General features: G+C 42.4%; 1 protein-coding gene across 3 annotated transcripts in view; it reads right to left on the bottom strand.

The window, feature by feature from the left end:
• The window catches only part of NKAIN2 (sodium/potassium transporting ATPase interacting 2), a 561467-nt gene extending 539029 nt beyond the window's left edge, over positions 1-22438 (bottom strand). For 2 of the 3 annotated variants that reach the window (XR_012653077.1, XM_075046873.1), the window contains exon 1: positions 22063-22438. Coding sequence is in view for 2 of the 3 variants with exons in the window: in XM_075046873.1 (XP_074902974.1) it covers positions 22063-22116 (54 nt within the window). In the remaining variant the exon portion in view is untranslated. The remainder of the gene's footprint in view (positions 1-22062) is intronic. The other variant, XM_075046874.1, reaches the window with a different exon arrangement.
• Between the last annotated feature and the right edge of the window lie 712 nt (positions 22439-23150).

The raw sequence follows: 23150 nt of genomic DNA, 5'->3' as shown, positions 1-23150 counted from the left end.
AGCTGAACTTCCATCTCAGCAGGCATTGTCACTGGCAGCAAACTATGTTCTTTAAGAAAATTTTCAAATATATAAAAGCAGATCTTTAATACTTTATTGTTTGCCATAAATCTTTCGTATTCTAGGCTGCAAAAGATGAGGCAACATAAATGGCAAAATAACAGGATCCTTTTCCTTTCCAGCCAGGTCTTGCAAGAGCTTTCAGAATTAAGGAGGAGATTCTCAATGGCCACCTAAGGAGACGGCACCAGTGATAACCACTTCCAGACTATATTTATATTCCTCTGGGTGACTAGGAACACTGGAAAGTTTGAAACCTTGGATAATCCACCCAAACTCGCATACTATCACAACCACTCCAACAGCTTTGTCAGACAGGGGTCTATGTTATCTGATATTTTTATATGGTGACTAGGAGAACGCAGCTGTAGTCTAACTTCAGTACTGCCATACAAATTAACAGGACAGATGTCCCCAGTACTGAAGATATTCCAGGGTTTTTTTCATCATAACTATTTTTGTTTTCTTTAGACCCAGTGATAATCACTGTCTACATGTTTTGTCATAACATGAAATGCAGTTACTCACAAACTCAGATTAAGTGGTCTTGTGCCTGTGCTAGATAAACAGAAGGAAAATATGCTTTGAATATAACAAAGATTAGGCTTTAAGATTCTCTTAAATTAATCTTTCCTCACATATAAATTCTAGCTACAGGTGTTTATTGGGTTTGCATGGCAAGGTTTTGGTAGCAGGGGGGGTTACAGGGGTGGCTTCTGTGAGAAGCTGCTGGAAGCTTCCCCCATGTCCAACAGAGCCAACACCAGCCGGCTCTAGGATGGACCCACCGCTGGCCAAGGCCAAGTCCATCAGTGACGGCGGTGATGCCTCTGGGAGAACAGATTTAAGGGGGAAAAAACCTGCACAATCGCAGCTGGGAGAGGAGTGAGAATATGTGAGAGACCCCCAGGTCAGTGCAGCAGGAGGGGAGGAGATGCTCCAGGCACTGGAGCAGAGATTCCCCTGCAGCCCGTGGGGAAGACCACGGTGAGGCAGGCTGTCCCCCTGCAGCCCAGGGGGGTCCACGGTGGAGCAGATCTCCACCTGCAGCCCGGGGAGGACCCCACGCCGGAGCAGTGGGATGCCCAAAGGAGGCTACGACCCCGTGGGAAGCCTGCGCTGGAGCAGGCTCCTGGCAGGACCTGCAGCCCCATGGAGAGAGGAGCCCATGCTGGAGCAGGTTTTCTGGCAGGACTTGTGACCCTGCGGGGGACCCACGCTGGAGCAGTCTGTGCCTGAAGGACTGCAGCCCGTGGGAGGGACCCACGTTGGAGAAGTTCGTGAAGGACTGTCTCCCATGGGAGGGACCCCACACTGGAGCAGGGGCAGAGTGATGAGTCCTCCCCCTGAGGAGGAAGGAGCAGCAGAGGCAACGTGTGAGGAACTGACCCCAGCCCCCATTCCCCATCCCCCTGTGCTGCTGGAGGGGAAAAGGGAGAGAAATCGGGAGTGGAGCTGAGCCAGGAAGGAGGGAGGGGTGGGGGGAAGGTGTTCTGAGATTTGGTTTTATTTCTCATTATCCTTGTTTTGATTTGATTGGTAGTAAATTAAATTAATTTTCCCCAAGTCGAGTCTGTTTTCCCTGTGACAGTAATTGGCTGAGTGATCTCTCCCTGTCCTTATCTCAACCCATGAGCCTTTCATTATATTTTCTCTCCCCTGTCCAGCTGAGGAGGGGAGTGATAGAGCGGCTTTGCTGTCCACCCAGGGTCAACCCACCACATAGTGTTACTTATCAGTGTTCCTTAAAGAGAGAATAACTTGTACGTGAGTAAACATTCATATACGGATATATTTTAAAGATACTGAGATAGCATCTGATATCATGCATATAATTGCCCATCTGTTTCTCTAAATTACATTTAACATAACATTTAATCACTTCCTATAGAAAAGGAAGTCAGTTAGATATATACACTTTAAAACTTTATTGTGAGATGGTATGGAAGAAAAAAGGGAGAAATGAAAAAGTAGTCAGGAAAGTGATTTCTACTATATTTCTTCTTTTTTGACAATATTTACAATTGCAAATACAGGTGAGTAATGGGGAGGTAAAAGCTAGAAGACATTACATTCAAAAGTAATCAAAACTGAAAAAGATCCCTAATTGAGCTTTGTATTGCCAAATATAAGGAGTAGTCTAAGCTTTACAAATGCCAATCATCATCTGATTAATTTTTATATATATAATAGGAGAAATAAAAATAAGACAGAGAAAAGAAAATACAACAGAGAAGATTCCAGGAATTATAGCAAGCAGCATATTTCCAGTGAAGTAATCATACTTTTTATTACTGGCAGTCTGGATGAAAAACTGAGGCAAGATAGCAAAGCTACTACATTAATGTTTTTGCCAATGAAAACAAAACCACAATGGTGGCTACCAATAATATCCTTGAATCACTTGGCTGATATACAGGCTTCATAGACTGTTCCTCTGGCAATTGCAACAGAGCTCCCATAAGCTAAGGTTTTCAAAGCTGCCAGAAAAGCAGTTGGATGTCCACTTCACATTTAAATTTTAACAGATTTGGGTGACAAAAAACAGGGGCAGTGTTCAGAAACTTGAGTCTTGCTTTCACAAACTCAGAATCGATCTGTTGAAAGCACGCTTGCTTGAACTGAAAGACACTGGAAACATGAACATCACTGACCTTTGATAAGCCCAGAAAGCACACCATCCATCTGACAGTACCAAACTGTACTTACAAAGACTGTAGGTCATAAAGAAATACATTTTAACTGTAAGGGAGTTTTTTGGTGGTGGTGGTGGTTTTTTTTCTTGTCTGGCAGATGGCAGTAAGATCATAGCAACAGTCATCAGATGGATATGCAACAAATAAACCACAACATCCTTTTTTTCCCCAGATTCAAGGGACAACGCAGCCAAAGAGAAGGACAGCTTAGGAAAAGAACAGCTTGGTTCTGTCTGTGGGATACCAGAGATGTAAAGTGTGGGACAATGGTCAGCAAAAACTCCATTCTGTGCAAAACATGGTCCAGGCACATCAAAAAGAGGACCCAGAGAAGATGACTCAAAAAAAAAAAAAAAAAAAACAAACCAAAAAAACCTCAATTCAAACATCAGAGTATCTTCAGCTGTTTTGGAAATTGCTGTAAGGAGCTATTCAGAGAAATAAAAGAGCCATAGAGTTAAAGGCAAAAGACCACAATCCAGTGAAGAGTGTGTGGCATCCCACGTCTTGAAGGGGACTCTCAAACTCAGCCTGCAGCAGGCTGCGCATGCATGGTGCTGCTCTGTGGAGAGCACGCAGAGCTATGGGAATGAACAGAAAAGTGTAATGTTATGACAATTATCAGACTGCCCAGATTTAGACTTACTCAGTATTTCTCCTATGCACAGAGAACTCCAAGTATTCTCATTTTTTGTTATTGTTGAAACTGGCTTTAAAGTCTCACTCAATAAAATCAGACCATGACCAGTAACTTAGCAGAAGAAAGTGAGCTTAAGAAATTTCCCTTTGCAAGGCTTTTTTAGATAACTACTGATGATGACAGAAACAACCATATCTGAAGAGTGCAAGGAAAAAAAAAAGAAATAAAAGTTCTGTTTGATCCTACTACCTTGATCCTGCTTTCCTGACAAAGCAACTTGGTGTTGTAATAAAAGTAGTTTTTGTAAGGAATCTTCTCAGGACTTTTTGCTTCATAAAGAGGCAAATGTCCTAGGGCCTGAATCTAGTATTTTTGTAACAGCGATGATTAGTGTAACTAATCTCTGAACCACTTCACTAAAAATGAAATTAAATAAGATCACTCCTGAAAGGGAAAGCACAAGGGTTAAGGCTTCAGGTCCCCTTCCCACTGACTGATGCCATGACTCTGGGCAAGTAACTGAGATTATTTCTACCCAACTCAATACCACACTAACCAAATTTCTGGTATAGATATCTGCTCTTAAAACTGTTTATGCATCTTATAACTCTATCACAGAAAATGAGTGGAGTGTTCCAAGGAGCTGAGTCCAGGTACATTTCTTTAGGGAACTCTTTTATTTCACATATATGGAGCTCAGGCCTCTTTTTCCTTTCTCTGTCCTATTCTTGGCCCAGACTGAGATGGATAGGTGTTCCCATTGCTCCTGGGCTGCTGGAGAGGGTCCTCTCTCTCAAGACGGCTGAGAAATGAAGGCTTCAGCCCCAGTCTGCTCAAGACAGCAACGAACACATGCTTTCTTCTTGCATGTGCAAACCAACAAGTGACTTACTATGTGAAAAATGGGCAGCGCTACAGCTACCACCACTCCTTCTCCAGACACATCGTGACAGAAATGACCAAGCCTCCCCTCAGTACCAAAACGGCAATCTCAGTGTCTGACTCCAGCACAGTGTGGATCCTAACCTCACACAGACGTCTAACGTGGGCAGTGGGTGGACACCTAAACCCAGCCAGGAGAGGGGATGAGACACCTTCCCCAGCCTCAGCGTGACCCCAGGAGCACGTCTGCCTGCCCTGTTCATCCTGTTCACTGCAGAGAAACCAAGCAACTAGCCTATGTTAGGACCTAAGGCTAGTCCATGGAATTAATTTAACCAGCTTTCACTATATTGACTATTTCTTAGTTTACCAAGTAGCTAAAACAGCAAAAGTGTGTAGTCTTCGGGCCTGACTAGCAGCTAAGGTAAGCTGGACCAGTAAGTGTGGAAGGGGAAATTAAGGGAAAATCATTTAGCCTAGACATATCAATATCGTACCAGTAAAGCTTCAGGGGAATTTAGTAAATACTTACATTTTGAACAGAATTTTTTTGTAGGAATTGATAAACTCCAGGAAACAAACACGGATATTTTTAAAGGAGTACTAAAATCAAGTTAGGAAAAAGCAAAGTTAAAAGCTCACATCAGCATGAATTAACCCCCCACAAAATCAAAATAACAGAAATTTTTATACATTCAGCAACTACAAAGCATGTACTGCTTGACAAAAAATGGAAAGAGAAATGGAAAAAGAAAATTATTTGATGTTTTTGTAAGCTAAGTGAGCGAAAAAGCAAAAAAGAATAGGTTTCAGGATTAGGAGAAACCTGCAAACTACTACCTTGTCTTAGCCAAAAGGTCTCTCACTATGGGCAGTCTTAAAAATACTATGGTTGCCCAATTGTAAGACATTCCTTCCTTCATGTGTCTTGTTAGTGTGGGCTTAGTTTTGCTTTAAAAATCAACATTTATACAATTTATGAATAAAAGCTTGTCTTACTGACATTACGCAGGGTCCTCAATTTATGTTGATTTCTTTATTGTAAAATCTGAGCTGAGGCTTTAATTTTTTAGACTTTCTAAATATATTCAGTATAAACTACAGACTATGTTACAACTTTCATATTACTGGGCTAAGCAGGTTTTTAAGTTTTTTTACAAAATGAACTTTAAGTGAGTGTGCTTGCTGCTAGAGGACATAAGCTGAAAGGATGGTTTTCTTCCACCCACACCACTCAAATGGGTTAACTGATTTCCCTCTTAGGTGAGCAAGGCATGGGTGACTGGAATGAACAGAAATGCAGGGTATTTCTCCACCAAAGGAAACATCATTCTGATGGTCATCAATACTGGTTACTGGCATAACAAGGACATCACTGTGCGTTTGCAAGAGTTTGTCCATCCCTGTTGTCTCTACAGACCTCTCCGTTCCCCCAGGCGTGGTCCTAATGCCTCTAAAAAACAGCCAGAACCAATGAGATCCCTGGTCAGCAAGATCCAGTGGCGGATGCTCTCCCTCTGTATTTGCTTCTGGAGTTTATAACCAGCTCTGAAGAGGAGTTCTGTATTTCTGTGTTCCCAGCAGGGTCCTGGGTCTTGCCACCTCCACTCATTACCCAGGTTACTTTTTCTTTTCTTCTGTTCTCCTTCCTTTTTCTCCCAAATAAGCAGTCTAGCATGCACAATAATAGTAGGAAGTGGTAGAGTGACTGACCTTTCCCATTTAATTCAATGACATAAATATGAAACATTTATCATTTATTCAGCTTATAGGTCTGCTGAAGACAAATTCACCTGTGACACAGGCATCAAGATAAATTCATATCTCTTTCTAATATACTTCCACTAGTATCAGATTTATCATCCATTCTCCTAAAGTCTTGAGTACCACCCATGCAGCGTAGGAGAAGATGACTCTATTCAATTCAACAGGATTCTATTTTAAAAACTCACAGCACAGACATTCAGAGCTATGACTTCATTCAGGCATATTTGCTTAAGCTGCTGTCTCCTTTGTTGCAACACTGAGCTGAAAACGGATATGTAATCCATTGCTTAGACATACTCTTTATTCAACTTATTGTTTAAGACTCTGCCTGTGCCTAAGCTACATCTACTAATCCTTCCCCCAAGACGACCAGTTTTCCAACTCAAAATGTAGAGGTATGTGAGTTTTTCTTTGAAAGTCTTCAATTCTGTGATATATTGAGTGTCATCATGTATGCACTGCAGTACACCTGCAGTACCTGACACATCACTGCTTTAAATACAAATTTGATGTCAAATATGACATCTTTACACATCACTGAGACATACCCATTTTTTTCCTGTTAGATAAACACCCATACATTTCCCCTATATGTATACATATATCTCTCCTGGTTTCAGCTGGGATAGAGTTAATTGTCTTCCTAATAGCTGGTACAGTGCTATGTTTTGAATTCAGTATGAGAAGAATGTTGATAACACTGACGTTTTCAGTTGTTGCTAAGTAGTGTTTAGACTAAAGCCAAGGATTTTTCAGCTTCTCATGCCCAGCCAGTGAGAAAGCTGGAGGGGCACAAGAAGTTGGGACGGGACACAGCCAGGACAGGTGACCCAAAGTGGCCAATGGGGTATTCCACACCATGTGATGTCATGCCCAGTATATAAACTGGGGGAAGTGGGGGGATCACCACTCGGGGACTAACTGGGCATCGTTTGTATATTCCAATCCTTTTATCATTCCTGCTGTAACTTTATTACTGTTTTCATTATCATTATTAGTTTCTTCTTTTTATATTCTATTAAACTGTTCTTATCTCAACCCACGAGTTTTATTTCTTTTCCCAATTTTCTCCCCCATCCCACTGGGGTGGGGGCAGCGAGTGAGCAGCTGCGTGGTGCTTAGTTGCTGGCTGGGGTTAAATCATGACAATATCAAATAAAAGTTTCAAATTGGCATGCTTCCTTCAACCCCTTTATCTCATCTGAACCATGAATCCCTGAAAAATTGTTATTCATTTCGACCTTTTGGATTTCAGAGCAGTATAAAAAAAGGTTGATGTAGGGGAAAGACACTCTTGTGAAATTAAATTCCCAAAATTCAAAATCAGTCCCATCTGCAATGTATTTTCTTTCTCTTCCCTCCATCTCTTCTCCCCATTCCTTCATCCCCGCATCTCATGGTGGTTCTGTTACTACATCAGAGACCAGTTCTTATTTTCCTAACTGCACTTCTTGAATTTAATAAGCCTTACTGTCATTCCATTCACTTACTGTCAATGGATTTTCTTTACAAAAGATGCATTTCCCCAAGACGCACAGTATTTTGGGGGACCCTCTCTGCCTCTTTTTCTCCTGTTTCGCTGCAACTATACTGATGTTGCCTTGCATTTTTAACCACCATTACCTATGGGAATAAAGATGATAGTCCAGTGAAATGTGGGTAGATTTGTTTGGCAAGACATTGCCTTGTCACCAAACAGATCACTGACTAACTGCAACCACGAAGATTCATGAAGCCTCAATGACATGTGAAAGAAACAGAAAGAGTTATTCCATCCAGAAATATTTCATGTTTATTAATAGCTACTTAGTAGGCAATTCTTGCTGCTTATATAGCCTAGTTTATAGCTACATAAGCAATACTCCTCATAGCAGCAGCAGAAGGCAAGCTAATACAACAAATATCAACTAAGCAGTGGCTCTATCTACCTTTTCTTGCTACCAAGACATTTCAAGGAAGTAATACAAGTAGGACCCGAGTAGTGAAAAGATATGAGCAGTGACAAAAAGAGGGTATGAAAGAAAACCACTCTCGCGTACTCCATTAGTGCCTGTCAGCTCTTGAAAAGCAGAGACTCAGTCATCATTATGAGTGTAAATAGTCCTTATAAGGATGAATTTTATTAACTCTATTTTACAGCTTTCCTGTTTACAATTATATCCATCTTATTACATAAGTAAGCCTGAAGAAATAGCCCCTTTTTTATTTGTTTTTTTTCTTGGTGTATTGTGCAGATCCATAAGGAGATGCTATGATTTAACAAATCTGGTTATGGCAGAGTGTGTGTGTCCAGGTACACGTGTGTGTGGAGGGGGCAGGGGAGAACTGTGGGGGTATCTACTTTTCAGCTTTACTTTGCTGTAGACCTGGGTATTCAGTAATGCTACCATGGTGTAAAACATTCTTCTTCCTGAAATTAGTAAGCTAATAATGTCAAAGCAAGTGTTTATTTTCCTACATTGTAGGAACATTAACTGAAATACAGCATTTTCCAACCTTTTTTTAACCAAAAATGAGGATGGTCTAATATTCCTTGAACAATAGTGTGGAGGCAAAGCATGGAGCGAAAATCTAGGCATAGTACTGTAACAAAAAGAAGTGCCAATCACAAATATTTACATAAATTTGTAAAACTACTTTTCAGCTCACCATCAGCTCCTGCTGAGACAACTATTGATCAATATTCTGTCAAGTATAACATAATTCTAGAGATTTATTTTCTTTGTCCCTCACCTTAACCTAAGACCTGCTGAATTTCAATTGAAGTAAATAAATCATCTTTACTTTTTGACCTTTTAAAAAATATTCACTAAGCACATTTTATCTCTATCAAATTTGATGTTCTAAAGGGATTCAGGTGGCTCCGTTAGCATACTGACCTTATACAAGTTCTAGGATGGCTATGATGTAGAGCACAATACTTTTAGTAGAAATGAATAGTTACCCACCATTGCACACTGATCATTTGGGTCTAGGTTGAACCTTACATAAAAGGCAGCACAAACCCACACTGCTCTAGGAAAGGTGTGCGTGATTAGGAAGACAGAATTGGCAGGGACCACATCATTATCAAGACACGTTCTTCACAAACACAAGTTGCACTTTACATGGAAACGCTCCTGGAAGATTACGTATCCCTTCCCTCAGCACATGTGCCTCAGCACACTCCCCTCAACAAATTTCACATCTTCAAAGTAAATGGTGTAAAAACTCTAAACTACGAGGCTCCACTAAGGATGATCAGAGACAACCCAGTGCCAGAGTCTCAGGTCTCTGCCTGAGCACAAACTTTCTCCTCCACCTTCCTGCTGGATTATATGGGTGGAAAATTGATGCAATTCACGGTGAAATCATTAAACACTGAAAGAATGTGGCCAACTCAGTGGCCATCGCTGTGCTGGGGTAAGGATGGTGCCACCAGGGCTCGGCTCCCTGGTTGCCACCATTCACAGCTTACACCGAGGACATCGAGTATGCGCTTGTCAGTCTCCACCAAAACGAGCCACAGCTGGGCACTACCAACACAGGGAGTTGTTGCTCTGTGAGAGCGGACAAAATCTTGTCCCAACTTATGCAGCTGGGCCTGGGGTGCAGAGATTAGAATCAAGTTCTCTGGAAATCTGGAGAGGTTAAAATACAAGGTTTGCATCTCCACATATTCCGGTTCTGACAGCCATATCTTCCAAACTGCCTCAGAGAGGGCTGTTCTAAAGTATTCTTCTGGCACTTGCTTGTATCACCAGTTTTCACTTTTAGAGAGATTTAATATACCTCAGATAATTAATAACAATTTTTTTTTTTTTTTTTACTTTACCACTGACTGTGTTGCTATTCCCCAGTTCTCTCTCAATCACCAGACCAGTCCACCTGTAAGGGCAAATGAATGTTTCCCCACCTCCCTGAGCCATCTTTATCGAATGTGTCAATACTTGCACCGAACATCAGAGCAGCTAGGATCTTCAGTGCAGTCATTCCCCAGAGACCTCAAACCAAAAGGTAACAGGGAACTTACTATAAATCTAGGTTTTCTAATTCACATAAAAACATATAAGCAATGTGTCAGAAGCCAGCTATTTTTAAATGGTATAATCATAAAATCAAATGTCAAATATTAACTGTTCAAGCCATTCATCACGGTAGCTCTGTATAACTGCCTTGCCTTAAATTAGTAGGGAAACTGTCTGGAATAGAAGCTGCATTTTTAAGACTAATAGTTTTCACCTTCCAAAAAAAGTCAGGGCTTGTGCTCACCCAGAAATCCAATTAGTCACCCAAATGCGATAGGACAAGCAGTAACAGTTTTAAGCTAAAATAGGGTAGATTTAGACTAGATAGAAGGAAGAAATGTTTTACAATGAGGGTGGTGAAACACTGGCCCAGGTTGCCCAGAGAGGTGGTAGATGTCCCATTCCTGGAAACACTCAAGGTCAGGTTGGACGGGGCTCTGAGCAACCTGATCTAGTTGAAGATGTCCCTGCCCATGACAGGGGTGTTGGACTAGATGACCTTGATAGGTCCCTTCCAACCCAAACTATTCTACGATTCTATGAAATACTGCAGAACTTCTGATTTACTCAAATTTTGAAAAGCAAACAAAAACCAGCAACAAAATAGAAACCAACATGAACATAGAGGCATGGGCTTACATTCCCTAAGCCAGTCTGAACTGCCCACTGTGCAGATCCAAGCTGACAGAAGCAAGTGCTTAAGGATGTACAAACACAACTCGCTACAATAGCTAAAATGCCAAGAGGTGGTTCTTGAGAATATGTTCTTGGGTTTGGCACGGCCACCAAAGCGTGTTGTTCATTGCAAATGGTTTTCTCTGGCTGAGTTTACATTAGCTCTTAACAGCGTTATGATGGCACTGTGCCACTTCTATATTCTTCTTTGTTCCAAATCTGTCCAGTTCTCAGCAGAAGCAACAGCAGCCAAAGCACCACTACAGCATCTAAGGAGCTTTGGAGAAATCTTGCTGGTCACCCCTTTTTTAATCGTGATGGAATTAGAGAGAGACTGAGGAGTTACCATAAAACACTTACAACTTGGCAATATCCTCTGCACACCAATCTTTCTTGTGGCTGCTCTAGGTTGACAGGGACCTGAATATCTGGCCTTCTAGTGAAGGCACTTGGCATGATCTGAGACACTCAGATGTTGTGCATTTGGACAGTACCTTTCTTACTCACCTCTTACATGAGCCAAATAACAATTGCTGGAAGTTCAAAGCCTCCTTACAGGCATTGCACTCTGAACATGCATGTGAATACTCCCAGATTCATCACTGCTTCGTTCCTGGTTTTACACCTGCATTAATTAACTGAAACCACGAGAGCTCCAGCATATCCCATTGCTGTAACGCAGAGGAGAGCTACACTCATAACTTCTATTATTGTCAGTGGTAGTTACGTATATGTGCTGGGCAGAGAGGAGCAGCTGTCCTCTAATAAGGCTCTACTCGTGACAAATATAATACTGACATGGGACCCACATAATTGTCCTTATAAGCACACTGCAAAGCAAGAATGACTGCAAATGCCAGGAACCAGAAAAAAACCCACAACATTCTCCCCCCACTTTTTTTATTTCAATTCGCAAAGAACAGCACATTTCTGCAGCAAATAGAGCTTACTAAACCAGCTGCCTTTTGTTATTGTCCTTATGCCTATCTGTGATATTATACAACAGATACTACTTTATTGGTGTCCATAAATAACTTTTATTATGCATCTGAAAAAAGCACAGTTTAGCACGACGCAGAACAGACACCATCTCTTCCAGCAGTTGAGGCCAACAACTTTCTTCTGTACCTGCCATTACGACCCTACCCCCGGGTGATAGTGTTCATTTAAAACAAACAAATAAATAAATAAATAAATAAAAGATTGTACCAGGCAGCAGCCCCTGTAAATATTCTGAGAGGTTGCCAGGACCAGAAACAGGCATTGTATATCGCTGAATCCAGCCCCCGTTTGTTGTGGTTTTCCCTCTGCAAGTACCAAATTTACTGCCAGCTCCACACTCAGGAAAGCCAGTCTGATAAAATTCAAGACAATGAACTCTGTTTTCAGGATACGCTGAAGCCCATGTCTTATGTTAACACTACCAGTGCCATCATCTGGCTTGTTACCAGCTGCTGTCACTGCCTGTGACTGCTACTAGTGTCAAAGAAAATAAAAGCTAACTGGCCTCACGGGCATCAGGTGGGTGTGGCCACGAACTTAAATTAAAAAAAAAAAAGAAAAAAGGGAAAATCAACTTCATAGCTAATGGCAAAAATAACATCCATATTTTCCATTCTTTTCTTCAGACAAGCCTCTCATTCTTTCACATTCCTTTAGCTGCTAATGTTTTCATTTGTTTTACTGTCATTTGCTCTGCCAATTTGAGCAGTGATGTCATGACATATGACTGCCTGATATTCAGTGGTACTCACAGCACCTTTGTCACTGGTGGCTCAAGTGCACAATGAACAGTATCTTGAGTTTAATGTATTTGTGGCTTTGTGAAGGCAGCAATGACACACAAGGGGCTTTTTTCTCCTTTTGTTTCTGTGCTCTGTAATAGAACAGCCTGCCACAGAGACTGTGACCAGAGAATAATGAAAAATGCTGGGCCATTGTTGGTCAGGGCAAAAATTTGCAAACTTCACAATTTGCTTAATTATTGAGGAATGGCTTTTCAAAGATCCATGCATTGTTCTAAAGAGACATCGTAGCATCTATCTTCCTTTCCTCACAAAAGCTTTTTATCTTCAAACGAGGAGAATATACTTGTTAAGGGCCAATTAGTAGTCCATCTATGAAGAAGTTTAAAGGAATTTTTAATTAGTAAATTGACCCATGGTGTGAGTCACCTGGAAAGGAATTACATCATTTCCTAAGACAGTTAAGCTTTCTTACACAAATATGAGTCAATACCCTAGATTCAAGACTCTCTATATCTTAACGCTACCTTGTTCGCGCAGACCAATTTAATTCACTACGGCAGGCTTGCTCAGACAGTAAATGTTATTCAAGGTGAACAGGGACAGCCCTCTGACCCTTGTTCTAGGCCTCTAGCACAACTTCCATCCATCCAGAAGAAATGTTATGCACCCTCCTGTACATTCTGCCTAAATCCTAAAGAAAAGTTTCACAGCCTATCCTCTCTCCTTTAGTACAAAGATCCTATCAAAGATCAGCAGGCGTAACTATATAATGAAGTAAAGAAAGGTGCATGCAGAAGAGAGGCTGGAGTTTCATTCCCAATGGGGCAGCAACTCAAAGATCCCTATATAGTCAATGGAAAGAGGCAGCCACCTCCTGAAGGTGGTTCAGAACCTATTCATTACATGCTTAAATGAGGTAGCATGCATCTCTCTCCCACCATCGGAAAACGGTCCTGTATTTTTGCCTTCTGAAAGGTGATGTGACATATAAACATGACAGGCATCATCATTTCGACATGCCTCTCGGAAATAATAGAATTAACCTCATATGCTGCCTTCGGTACAAAACTCCGCTAATGAGAATTCCTTCATGAGAAAAGAAGGGTGAGGAAAACAGTCTGTTATGGTACGAATATAGATACAATAGTCTATTCCTATTCCCATTCACATAACTGGTGACTTGCCACTAGAGGTGCAGCCTAACATCCCAAAGGGGATCCAAAGGGGGGGGGGGGGGGATCAGAAAAAACACCCCAAACCCCGATGTTAGAAAGCTATTACTTCAAACAGCATAGAAAAATCTGAGGTTCATTTATGTCATATAAATGGTACTTTTACTGATTTTAGCAATCAGTACAATAATCAGCATTTCTTATATACACTACATCATTACGTAGGCAGCAGAGAAGCAAGTTTGTGTATAAAAGGTAAATCTGAGCCTCAAATGAAAGACATTTTCAAGGTATCTGGATATATGTAAACATTTGAGTGGGAATCAGCAGAGCCCTAAACTGATAAACATTTCTCATAAGTTATGTATGAATTAAAATCAAGTTTTTATTAAAAATGCATAAGTATGATCTGTGGTGAATAGAACTATTAGCTATGCATGTTTACTTTTTAGTGGAGACAGAAATCAGTAATTTTTCTTCTAAATGTCATTTCTATCAGAGGGTTATAGAATGATAAAATGCTGAAACAATTCTCAGATGCCATTCAGCTGGTACACATACATCTGGGGAGAGGGGATAAAATAACAAACTGTGAAATGTTTATTTGCCACAGGGGCAAGAAAATGTCATTTCAACTATTGTGTCCCTTCTACTTTACAAGGCAGGTAGCACTCAACAGCCCCTCTCTTTCACTCACCATAATAAAAAAATAAATGAAGATTAATCTGGATGACAATAAACTATCTGATGCTTTAAAATTACTGTGTTTTCAGCATACTCTGTAAGATCACACATTACTTACAGTGCTCCCTGTCTTCCTCACTCCTATTGGAAGCCACAGAAATCACCTAAAAACCAAAGCAAGCATAAATTGGTTTTATCCTGTTGATTTTACCATTTTAATTTTTTTAGGGGATCTTAAGGGACGTATGCACAAAAGCTGACATTGCTCTGGTGAAACCAGCTTCTTAGTTTCCTTCTGCAGTCAACAAAGAGACAAATACCTTTCCAAAACAGCATTTTGCAATCTGGAGATCACAGTCATCCTTAAATTCAAAAAGTCCTCAGTCAAATGACTAGTGAAAATGCAAGAGGGAGGAAAAATGTAAGTAACAAGTACTGTGGATGGCAAAACAGTGTACAATGGGTCTGTGATTTCTTCTCTGCCTGCCCCCCCCTAAACAGCCTCCTTAAGCTGAAGGACTGCTTTACTTAAGACACAACTCTAAAGAGCAGTTTAGGGCAAGAAACAACCAGGCGCTCTCACCTGCCCCCTGAAGGAGTCCCTCTTCTGACTGCAGAGGAGCCTAGAGAGATTATTCTGATTTAGTCAGACCATCAATACTCTTGCCCCCACCGAAATATGAAAAGACTTACTACTGTTATTCTCCGCTAAATGTCACTTAAATTCAGAACCATAAGGAAAAGTCCTGTAGAAATTCAAGATTTCTGACACACTGTTTCTTACAAAATGTCATTGGGCATAGCTGTCTCTTTTGGCATTGCACACCTCGGATAATCTCTTGAGCTCAGTGGAACCATGGTACCAAAAAGGTTGTCTGGAGTGTATGGGGACACCCAGGTAGTTCACCGGGCACTGACAGCAGCCTCCAGAGCAGACACTGCCTGAACGTCTCCAGTCCCTAAGCTCATGGAAGTTTCTCAAAACTTCATGCTAACCGAAACTAGACGTTGAGACCCTCATCACTGGATGCACCAGGACATTGAGAAGACCTCAAATGGATTTAGATTCTTTCCTGGAAAGTCACCAAGTACCTGTTTACAAACCTTATCTGCTGCACTTGCATTGTATATGTTCCCACAGCTCAGCCTGGGACACTAAAGTCACTACCAACTCAAAACATTATGTTTCTGCTTTGAACCATTCTGCAATGGAGCCTGTTCCTTTCTGTTGACTACAGGATGAGAGATTTCTCTCGACTGACTACAGAGAGTTTTCAGTGTCTTTTAAAAATGCTTACTTAGTGCTTTTTGTAAAGAAACAGAAAAAGTAAAAAAAAAAAAAAAAAAAAACAACAAACCCACACCCTGCTGCTCATCATTCAAGGTGCTAGCTCAAATCTCTGTCAATACGAAATTAATTCCTGCTGTCAAAGATTTGCCTTACGGCTATACAAGAAGAGTAACTTCACTAGATATTCTAGGTCCCTATATTCAGGTAGTATATTCAACTCCTCTCAATCTATTTAAACCTTCCCTTCCTACCCATCATCACAGTATCTGAATGTTGAGTCTGCTCACTGAACTCTAAAGAAGTTCAGCTTCAAAATGCAGTGAATTAAACCTGCTATTCAGCTGGTCTGAAATCTTTTACCCCTGTAACTTAAAACAACATACTCTGCTTTTCTTGAAGTGCATGATTGGTTATTCACAATTGTTATTCCTTCACAATTCTATGAAAATTAATACTGTACCATTCATAGTGAACATCAAGCCACTAAAATTAAATGACATAATGGACCGTTACCTCTGACATCCATTTTTTGTATGCATCGCTATTTTTTACCTCAAGTTATCACAAAAAAAACCAGTTTTTTATGAATCCTCAGCATTTTATCTCAAAAACAGAATAGAAAAAGAGTGTTTACTTTTCTACCAAGGTCTCACTTAAACCTGGAAAGGTTGCTACATATTTCTTTCATAGCAACAAAAGATCTTAGCTCTCTGAATTCATGATCAAGTCCTTGTTTTATATATTCCCAGCAGCGCCTCAAAATCTACTCCTCAGTGTTATACAATAGCTTTCAAACATACATCTGCTGAAAGTCTGCTATTCACAGGACTGGTTCATTTTCATTGCCAGTAGGACCACAATGGTTTCAGATACAATGAAACCAAGACTTTCACTTTCTTTCCTATCAAATCGAAACAAAGCAAGAAGCAGAACTTTAGAGAAGACACAGACACAAGTCGTTGACATAGTCACAATTTCAAAGGCAGTACTTAAATATAAGTACTATCCAAAACATAGGAACCAATTCTTTCTACTCTCCTTCTAGATTGATAAACCTACAGATCCACAGGCTAAGACAGCAACAACATCACTTTCCATTCCACATGGAAAGCCCACAACTTTAATTCCCCTTTTGCTAGCAGAAAATGTAGGAACATGTGCATGTCATCAGAATTTTCCATTGCAGATACTTCTCTCCTAAAGCTGCTATTGAAAACCATTGACAACAGTGACAATGAAACACAATTAAAACACACATGCAAAAAGAAAAAATAACTCTCCCCAAAACCCAGCAATTAAAAGCAAACACCAAAAATTTCCATACCGCTCCCCTATAGCAAAAATGAAAAAAATAAACATACTACATACACTAATTAGGTGGTTTGGTGTGCTATTGGAAAGTACCCTGATGATATGCATGGTTTAAAGCCTATATTAACAAAAAGATGTTCCTTATTACATAAATCTGCAGAGTAGCTAATCCAAGGGAGTATCTGGTGTGGATGCCTTCGCTTTGCTCTCAGAGGGACCCCAGCTCTAATCTGGCAAACCTCACTCCCTGAAGGTCCAGAGACAATTCAACCTGCAAACTGTTAAAACCCAAGTTTTTCCCCAAGCAAGGATATTCATGGTATTAAACTGTGTTAAACCCAGTAGGCAGATTTGTGATATAGACTACAACTTGCCACGATCACCATTCCTAAAGCGTCTGAACGAGCATAAGAATGCTGCTGCTCATGTTTAGAAAAGGCAAACCAAAACTTCACAGGACTGATTGCTAAGGCAGACTTTTTTCTCTAAAAACCAAGGTCTGTTCTCCGTACTTACACATACTGTCGTTTTATAATGCATGTGAGAATCGGAAGAGAACAGGACGCTCTTCAGTCTTATCTCATGTGTGCAATATAGATTACAGGCATCTCCAGTGACGTCAGAAGTCGTCACAGAAGACATACGGTCTACTGTATTACTTCCCAGTTTGTATGTAATTCATTTCCCGGGTTTGAGTGGTTCCACCACTTTATCTGCCACAGATCTAGTATGTGTCTTCAGGTGCAACAACATAACTAAATATGTGTTTATGGCCATTGGTATCACAGGTAAGTATAGAAACTACCTCAGCTGATGCAGTTCTTTATTTAAAGTATGTGAATTTTCTCTTAATTCGCATTAGTCATTTGTGGAAAAGCACCGAACAAGGACATTTCCGTACAAGCTGTTAGCGTTTCAATAATTTTCTTCACTAGCTCAAAGCAAAGATGAAGATTGGACCTATGTTAGCAAAAGCAACCAAATGGGGGTGCTTTTGGCATTCTGCTTGGCCACAACAACACATTCGGACAGTGGCTTGGGCCAGACTTGTAACTGGAAGAGTTCAGAAAGAGATACAACTGGGCTGTGTGTCGATGTGCTTATGCCCCGAATGGCAAGATGTTAGTGAGGAAAAGGAGAGACTGCAAACATTATACATTGATGCCTGTGAAAGATTTTCAGAAATTGGAGAGTTTGTGCCCATTATAATACATGCTTCTTTAGAGCATGAGACCGAATGCCCCAGAATCACAAACCGAGCTTTGGGATATACACAGCTTGTTTACAAATTTTATAGTTTTCAACACTTAGCTGGAATATCTGAACTGCATTACAATTTACTTCAAAAAAAAAAAAAGGAGAAAAAGAACATGCAAAACATACAAAGAGAATGATTTCAGTAAATTCAGATGGAAACAGAGGGAAGGCAGTGCACAGGCTGAATTATCTGTCATCTAATTAGCCTTAGGAATGTGGCAATCTTTGTCTGATGGATAGAAACAATAAGCCAATGATTTCTGGAGATTTAACGTTTCTTATGAAGTGTTGTCCTTTCTCATCACTGCACTTAGGAAGAGAGCTGCTGAGTTGAAAACATGCAGAACTTTTTACTGTTTTGCCAGTGCTCCAAGTTTTCCCAAGCACCAATGGTGGACACGTAAAAAGTTTCAAACTGGTTTCCATGGGACTCTTGCATCCTTCTAGAAAGCACAATAATCTTGGCAGTTTCACCTTTGCTGCTCTTGCTATTAAAAAGACTGAGCAACAAGATATTAGTGTTACTGATGTAAGCTATTAATAGAAAAGGAGACACCCAAAAATAAAGAGGTTTAAAGGACAAAACACAATAACAGAGAATTCTTTCAATGCAACAAGGATAGTTGATATACAACGAAAACCACCAGGGCCCCTAATGCCCGGGGTTCTCTTCAGAAGGACAATGGACACCAGAGACCAAAATTAGCATCTAAAAAAAATGAAAAGATATTTTGAGATAATTAGCTTTGTATACAGAAGGCAATGCCTTGTTCCCAACATCAGCAAAATTAGCTCTTACTTGCTGTTAATTCTTCTCATTGGCTACAAATGCAGAGGAAAATGAGCTGTCAAAGGTTGTTTTCCATAGTACAAATGAGAGCACAAACAGGAAGGTATATGTATGTTAATAAGCAGGGGAGCAATGATCAGCATGCCCTTGAGAGCAGAAACATTCCTTGAGCTTTCTGATAATCTGATGGTACAGTATGTTGCCTTAGCTATAAGCATTTAAAATGCATTTATGAAAATAATTCTGCTTGTGCAGGGTCTCTCAAGTTGATGTAGTTCTACTCCTGCACCGGTATTTGAAATAAAAAAAGCCCACCTTTTTCTGTCCATTCACGACATCTACATCATTTATATATGCACAATATGCAACAGCTTCTCTAATGAACTGCAGCAGTCCTCAATATTATTTATTGTACAGTGCCTACAAAGACCAATTAGATCACCACTCCCTAGCTCTGCAGAGATGGAAGAAAATATTTTCATTAAAAAATGATAGAAACCTTTCTTTAAACAAACTCTTTTTCCTCAAGGAAAAGTCTATTTTCTACTTCAAACATGACTGTTTTAAAACTGGAACCCAGGTATCAGTAATAAATAATCTTCACATTAAAAGTTTTATGCAATTTTTTTTTAAGTATGGTTCTCATTGCAGAAATGTTTCCCACGCCCATCTCCTCAGGCCGGATAACTTCATCCTTTGTTTTTGACTTGGATCTGTGGTAACATGGCTGCTAATTCTAGGATAAATCTTGACAACATTTGCTCCTTTAAGTAGCCTTTACCTGAAAAGTAGTGACAACTGATCAATCACCCATAGGCCTGCTTAGGAGAGTTAAGTCCCCTTGATGTAAAACTCATGACCTGGTCCCATCTGATGGTACATGGCATGTGAAGGAATGTGACAAGTGATTTTAATAAAGCGCATCATTTTCTCCATTCCCGATTCCTTTTTCTCACATAAATGATTATTCCTGCTTTGAACCTATCTAAATGTCATTACCTAGGCCAAGTGTTAACAAGAGGCTTGCGCTGCTGCTAGTGCATCCTTTTCTTGCTCAGTAAAAATTTTCAAGTTTGCTTTCAGTTTATGAAAATGTTAAAAGCTCGCTTAAGGTACTCCAAAATGCAGTATTTACTTTTTTAAAACTGTATCTATTTGACCCTGTAGTTTACAACCACTTTTAGAAAGCTTACAGTAACACTACAATTCTACATTAGCTTACCTGCTCATCCACCTGCTGATACATTCCTACGGGGCATTTCTGTTGATATTTTTACTGTGAGTTTTGCATGTATTCTTGTCACCATGAGTTAGCAAATATGTTTTCCTTCACAGACTTTGAAAACAATCATAGTATAACATCTTAGCACATTCCACAGTCATCATAACCTCCTGGTTGTTGAATGCATAAAAAAACCCAAACAAACAAACAAAAAACCACAACACACAAAACCCCACAACCTTTTATCTGTAAAAGATACAATGTAAGCCATTTTTTGTTCCCTTTGCAGCAAAAAAAAAAAGTGAAAAGTATGCCTCTGAAAGTTAAATGGATCTGAAGAACTTCAGTGATTAATTTTATGTTTCCAAATTGCTGGAAAAGGTTACATTCCTACCATTCCACTCAAGATTCACTACTTCTATTCAAGATTCTTTTTTTAGACAGTGTGCATGAATAAGTCACATCTAATAAGATACATCCAGCTACAAAGAATCAGATAACTTAGGTGGAGAACAGCACATACAAATGAAATGTTTTCCAGAACACAAAAGGATTAAGGGTTGATTACAATCGATAGAAAGACCATGGGCATTTTGAATTTCTGATCTGCTAACACATCTTCCTTTTCCTACATACTGTTTTACTGATTTTGGTCCCTGAAATCTACTGGGGTTTTTCTGCTGTAGTTCTCTTAGTACCTGTCTGCAGGAGAGGAATTGGCAACAACGCTGGTTGCTATTGATACCGACTCACACTTTCTCAGCAAAACTATTCAGTAAGAGGTAGAGGGATGGAGAAACATGAATTATTTCCTTCCCTGCTACAAGGTTAACTGCTTAACAAAGGTGCTTCCAGCACCTGTTCTGCCAGCACACGAACACTTGGTCTAATGAAAATAAGAAACGGGGCACATGCCATTGATAGGTCTCTAGCTGCATATCTCCACATCCGTAGGAATTCTATACCTCAGACATCTGATTTGATAACAATAAAATCAGCCACGTATATATTACAGGAAGGGACATTTCTTTAGTTTCTTAACTTTAAGCCCAGACACTTTTGAAGTGCCACAATACCATTGCACAGGCTAACCGTCTTGCTAAGCAGGTCTATTTTTAGGCGGTTTCTTTGTTATTGTATCTCGGTGCCTACTTTTTAAACTCGGCTCTACTTTCGCTGGTAGCCGAGCTTACAAGTGCTGCCACATGTCTCCTCTCAAGAGAAGTATAAATATATAATTGTTTTAGTTCCGGAACAACGTAACGATACAATGTTAACGTACACGGGCCGATAAGTCTGAAAAAAAAAAAAAAACAAACAAAAAAACCCAAACAGCCCCAAAAGGTAACACAGCTGCAGAAGAGCTCCGGCATCACAACTTCACCCACGCACACCTGTACGGCAAACTGCGATCCACGCATCCCCCCCCGACACGGCCCGCGTCCCTCCTTCACCGAAGGCCACCGGCCTGCCAGAGAAAAAACCGGCGACCAACTTAAAGCCCACGCTCGGGACCACCGCCGCCCGACTTTCTTCCAACTCCGCCGTGCGCCCACCCGCAGCCTTCCCCGGCCAACCCGCCGCCAAACTACCTGTAACGCAGCCCCGTTTCCCTCACGCCCTTCCCCAAAACCCCTTTTTCCGAGCCCAAACCGCGGGCGCTACACACGCCCCCCCCCCCCCATCCCACACACACACACACTCTGCGGGCAGCGGGGGACCCGCCCCGCCGCCCCCTCCCGCCTTTTTCCCCTCACACACGCACATTTCCACACACATTTCCACTCACACACCCGGTATTTCCACTCACACACCCGGTATTTCCACACACACACCCCCCCCGGCTCCGCCGCCACTCACCAGCTGCGCGCCGCACACCGCCACCAGCGTGCACCGGCCGCTGCAATAGCCCATGGCTCCCGGCGTCCCGCTCCGCCGTCCCCTCAGGCGGCGGCAGGAGGAGAACACCGCCCGGCCGCCGCCCGCCTCCCGCCTGCCGGCGCTCCCCAGCCCGGGACCCGCATGGGGGCGCGCCCGTTCGTTCGCCCGTTCGTTCGTTCGTTCGTTCGTTCGCCCGCCCGCTTCACTCGCCCGCCCCTAGCCGCGGCCGCAGCGCCCGCCGCCTCGGCGCCCGGCGGAGACGGCGGGGCCGTCCGCCCCCGCGGAGGGCGGCAGAGCCGGGGGAAGGGCGGCGGCAGGTGCCTGCAGGAGCAGCCACGCTCTCCCCGGCAGCCCCAGAGGCATCTGGGCTGCAAAGTTTGCCCCCCCTCCCCTTTCAACTCCGCTCGCAAAGCGGCCGGGCTCGCAGCCGGCTGCGGCGGGGGGGGGGGGGGGGGGAGGGAAGGCGGGGAAGGGAGGAGGGAGGGACGGGGAGGCGAGGCGAGGCAGGCGGCGGTGCTGAGCTCAGTTCACGCTCGGAGAGCGGCTTCCCTCCTGCCCACGGCACAGCCGCTCCCCCACCCTCCCTCCTTCCTCTTCTTCCTCCCAGCCAGCCCCGGCAGTGGAACCCCCCCTTTCTCCTCAGGGGGCTCCCCGGCCGCCGCTTATTTGTCTGTGAGGGGCGAGGCGGGGGGCGGCTTCACCCTCGGCGGGTGCCTTTTGTCTCGGCGGGACAACGCTCCGCCAGGGTTCCCCCGCACCGCGCCGAGCCCACCGCCCAGGCTCACAGCCCCTCCGCTGGGGAAGCCGGGGGGGGGGGGTTGCTCGGGAGGGTCCGCAGTCCCGGCAGGGCAGCGTTGGCGGGGGGGGACGGGTCCGCGGTCCGCGGAGCGGAGAAGCGCAGCCACCCCCCCCCACCCCCCGCGGTGGAGCTCGCTGCTGCCGCCTGCCGGGCCGCGGTCGGCGGTGCAATTTGGGGAAAAGCCGCCCCGGGCGGTTCTGCCTTCGCCGAGGCTGCTGCCGCCGTTTTACGGTCGGCACCGGGGAGAGCTCCCGGAGAGCCCCCGGGG

Source organism: Buteo buteo, chromosome 15 (assembly GCF_964188355.1).
Source record: "Buteo buteo chromosome 15, bButBut1.hap1.1, whole genome shotgun sequence".
In the NCBI taxonomy this organism is placed as follows: Eukaryota; Metazoa; Chordata; class Aves; order Accipitriformes; family Accipitridae; genus Buteo; species Buteo buteo.
Note: the sequence above shows the minus strand (reverse complement) of the source record. Positions and strands in the feature narration are given on the sequence as shown.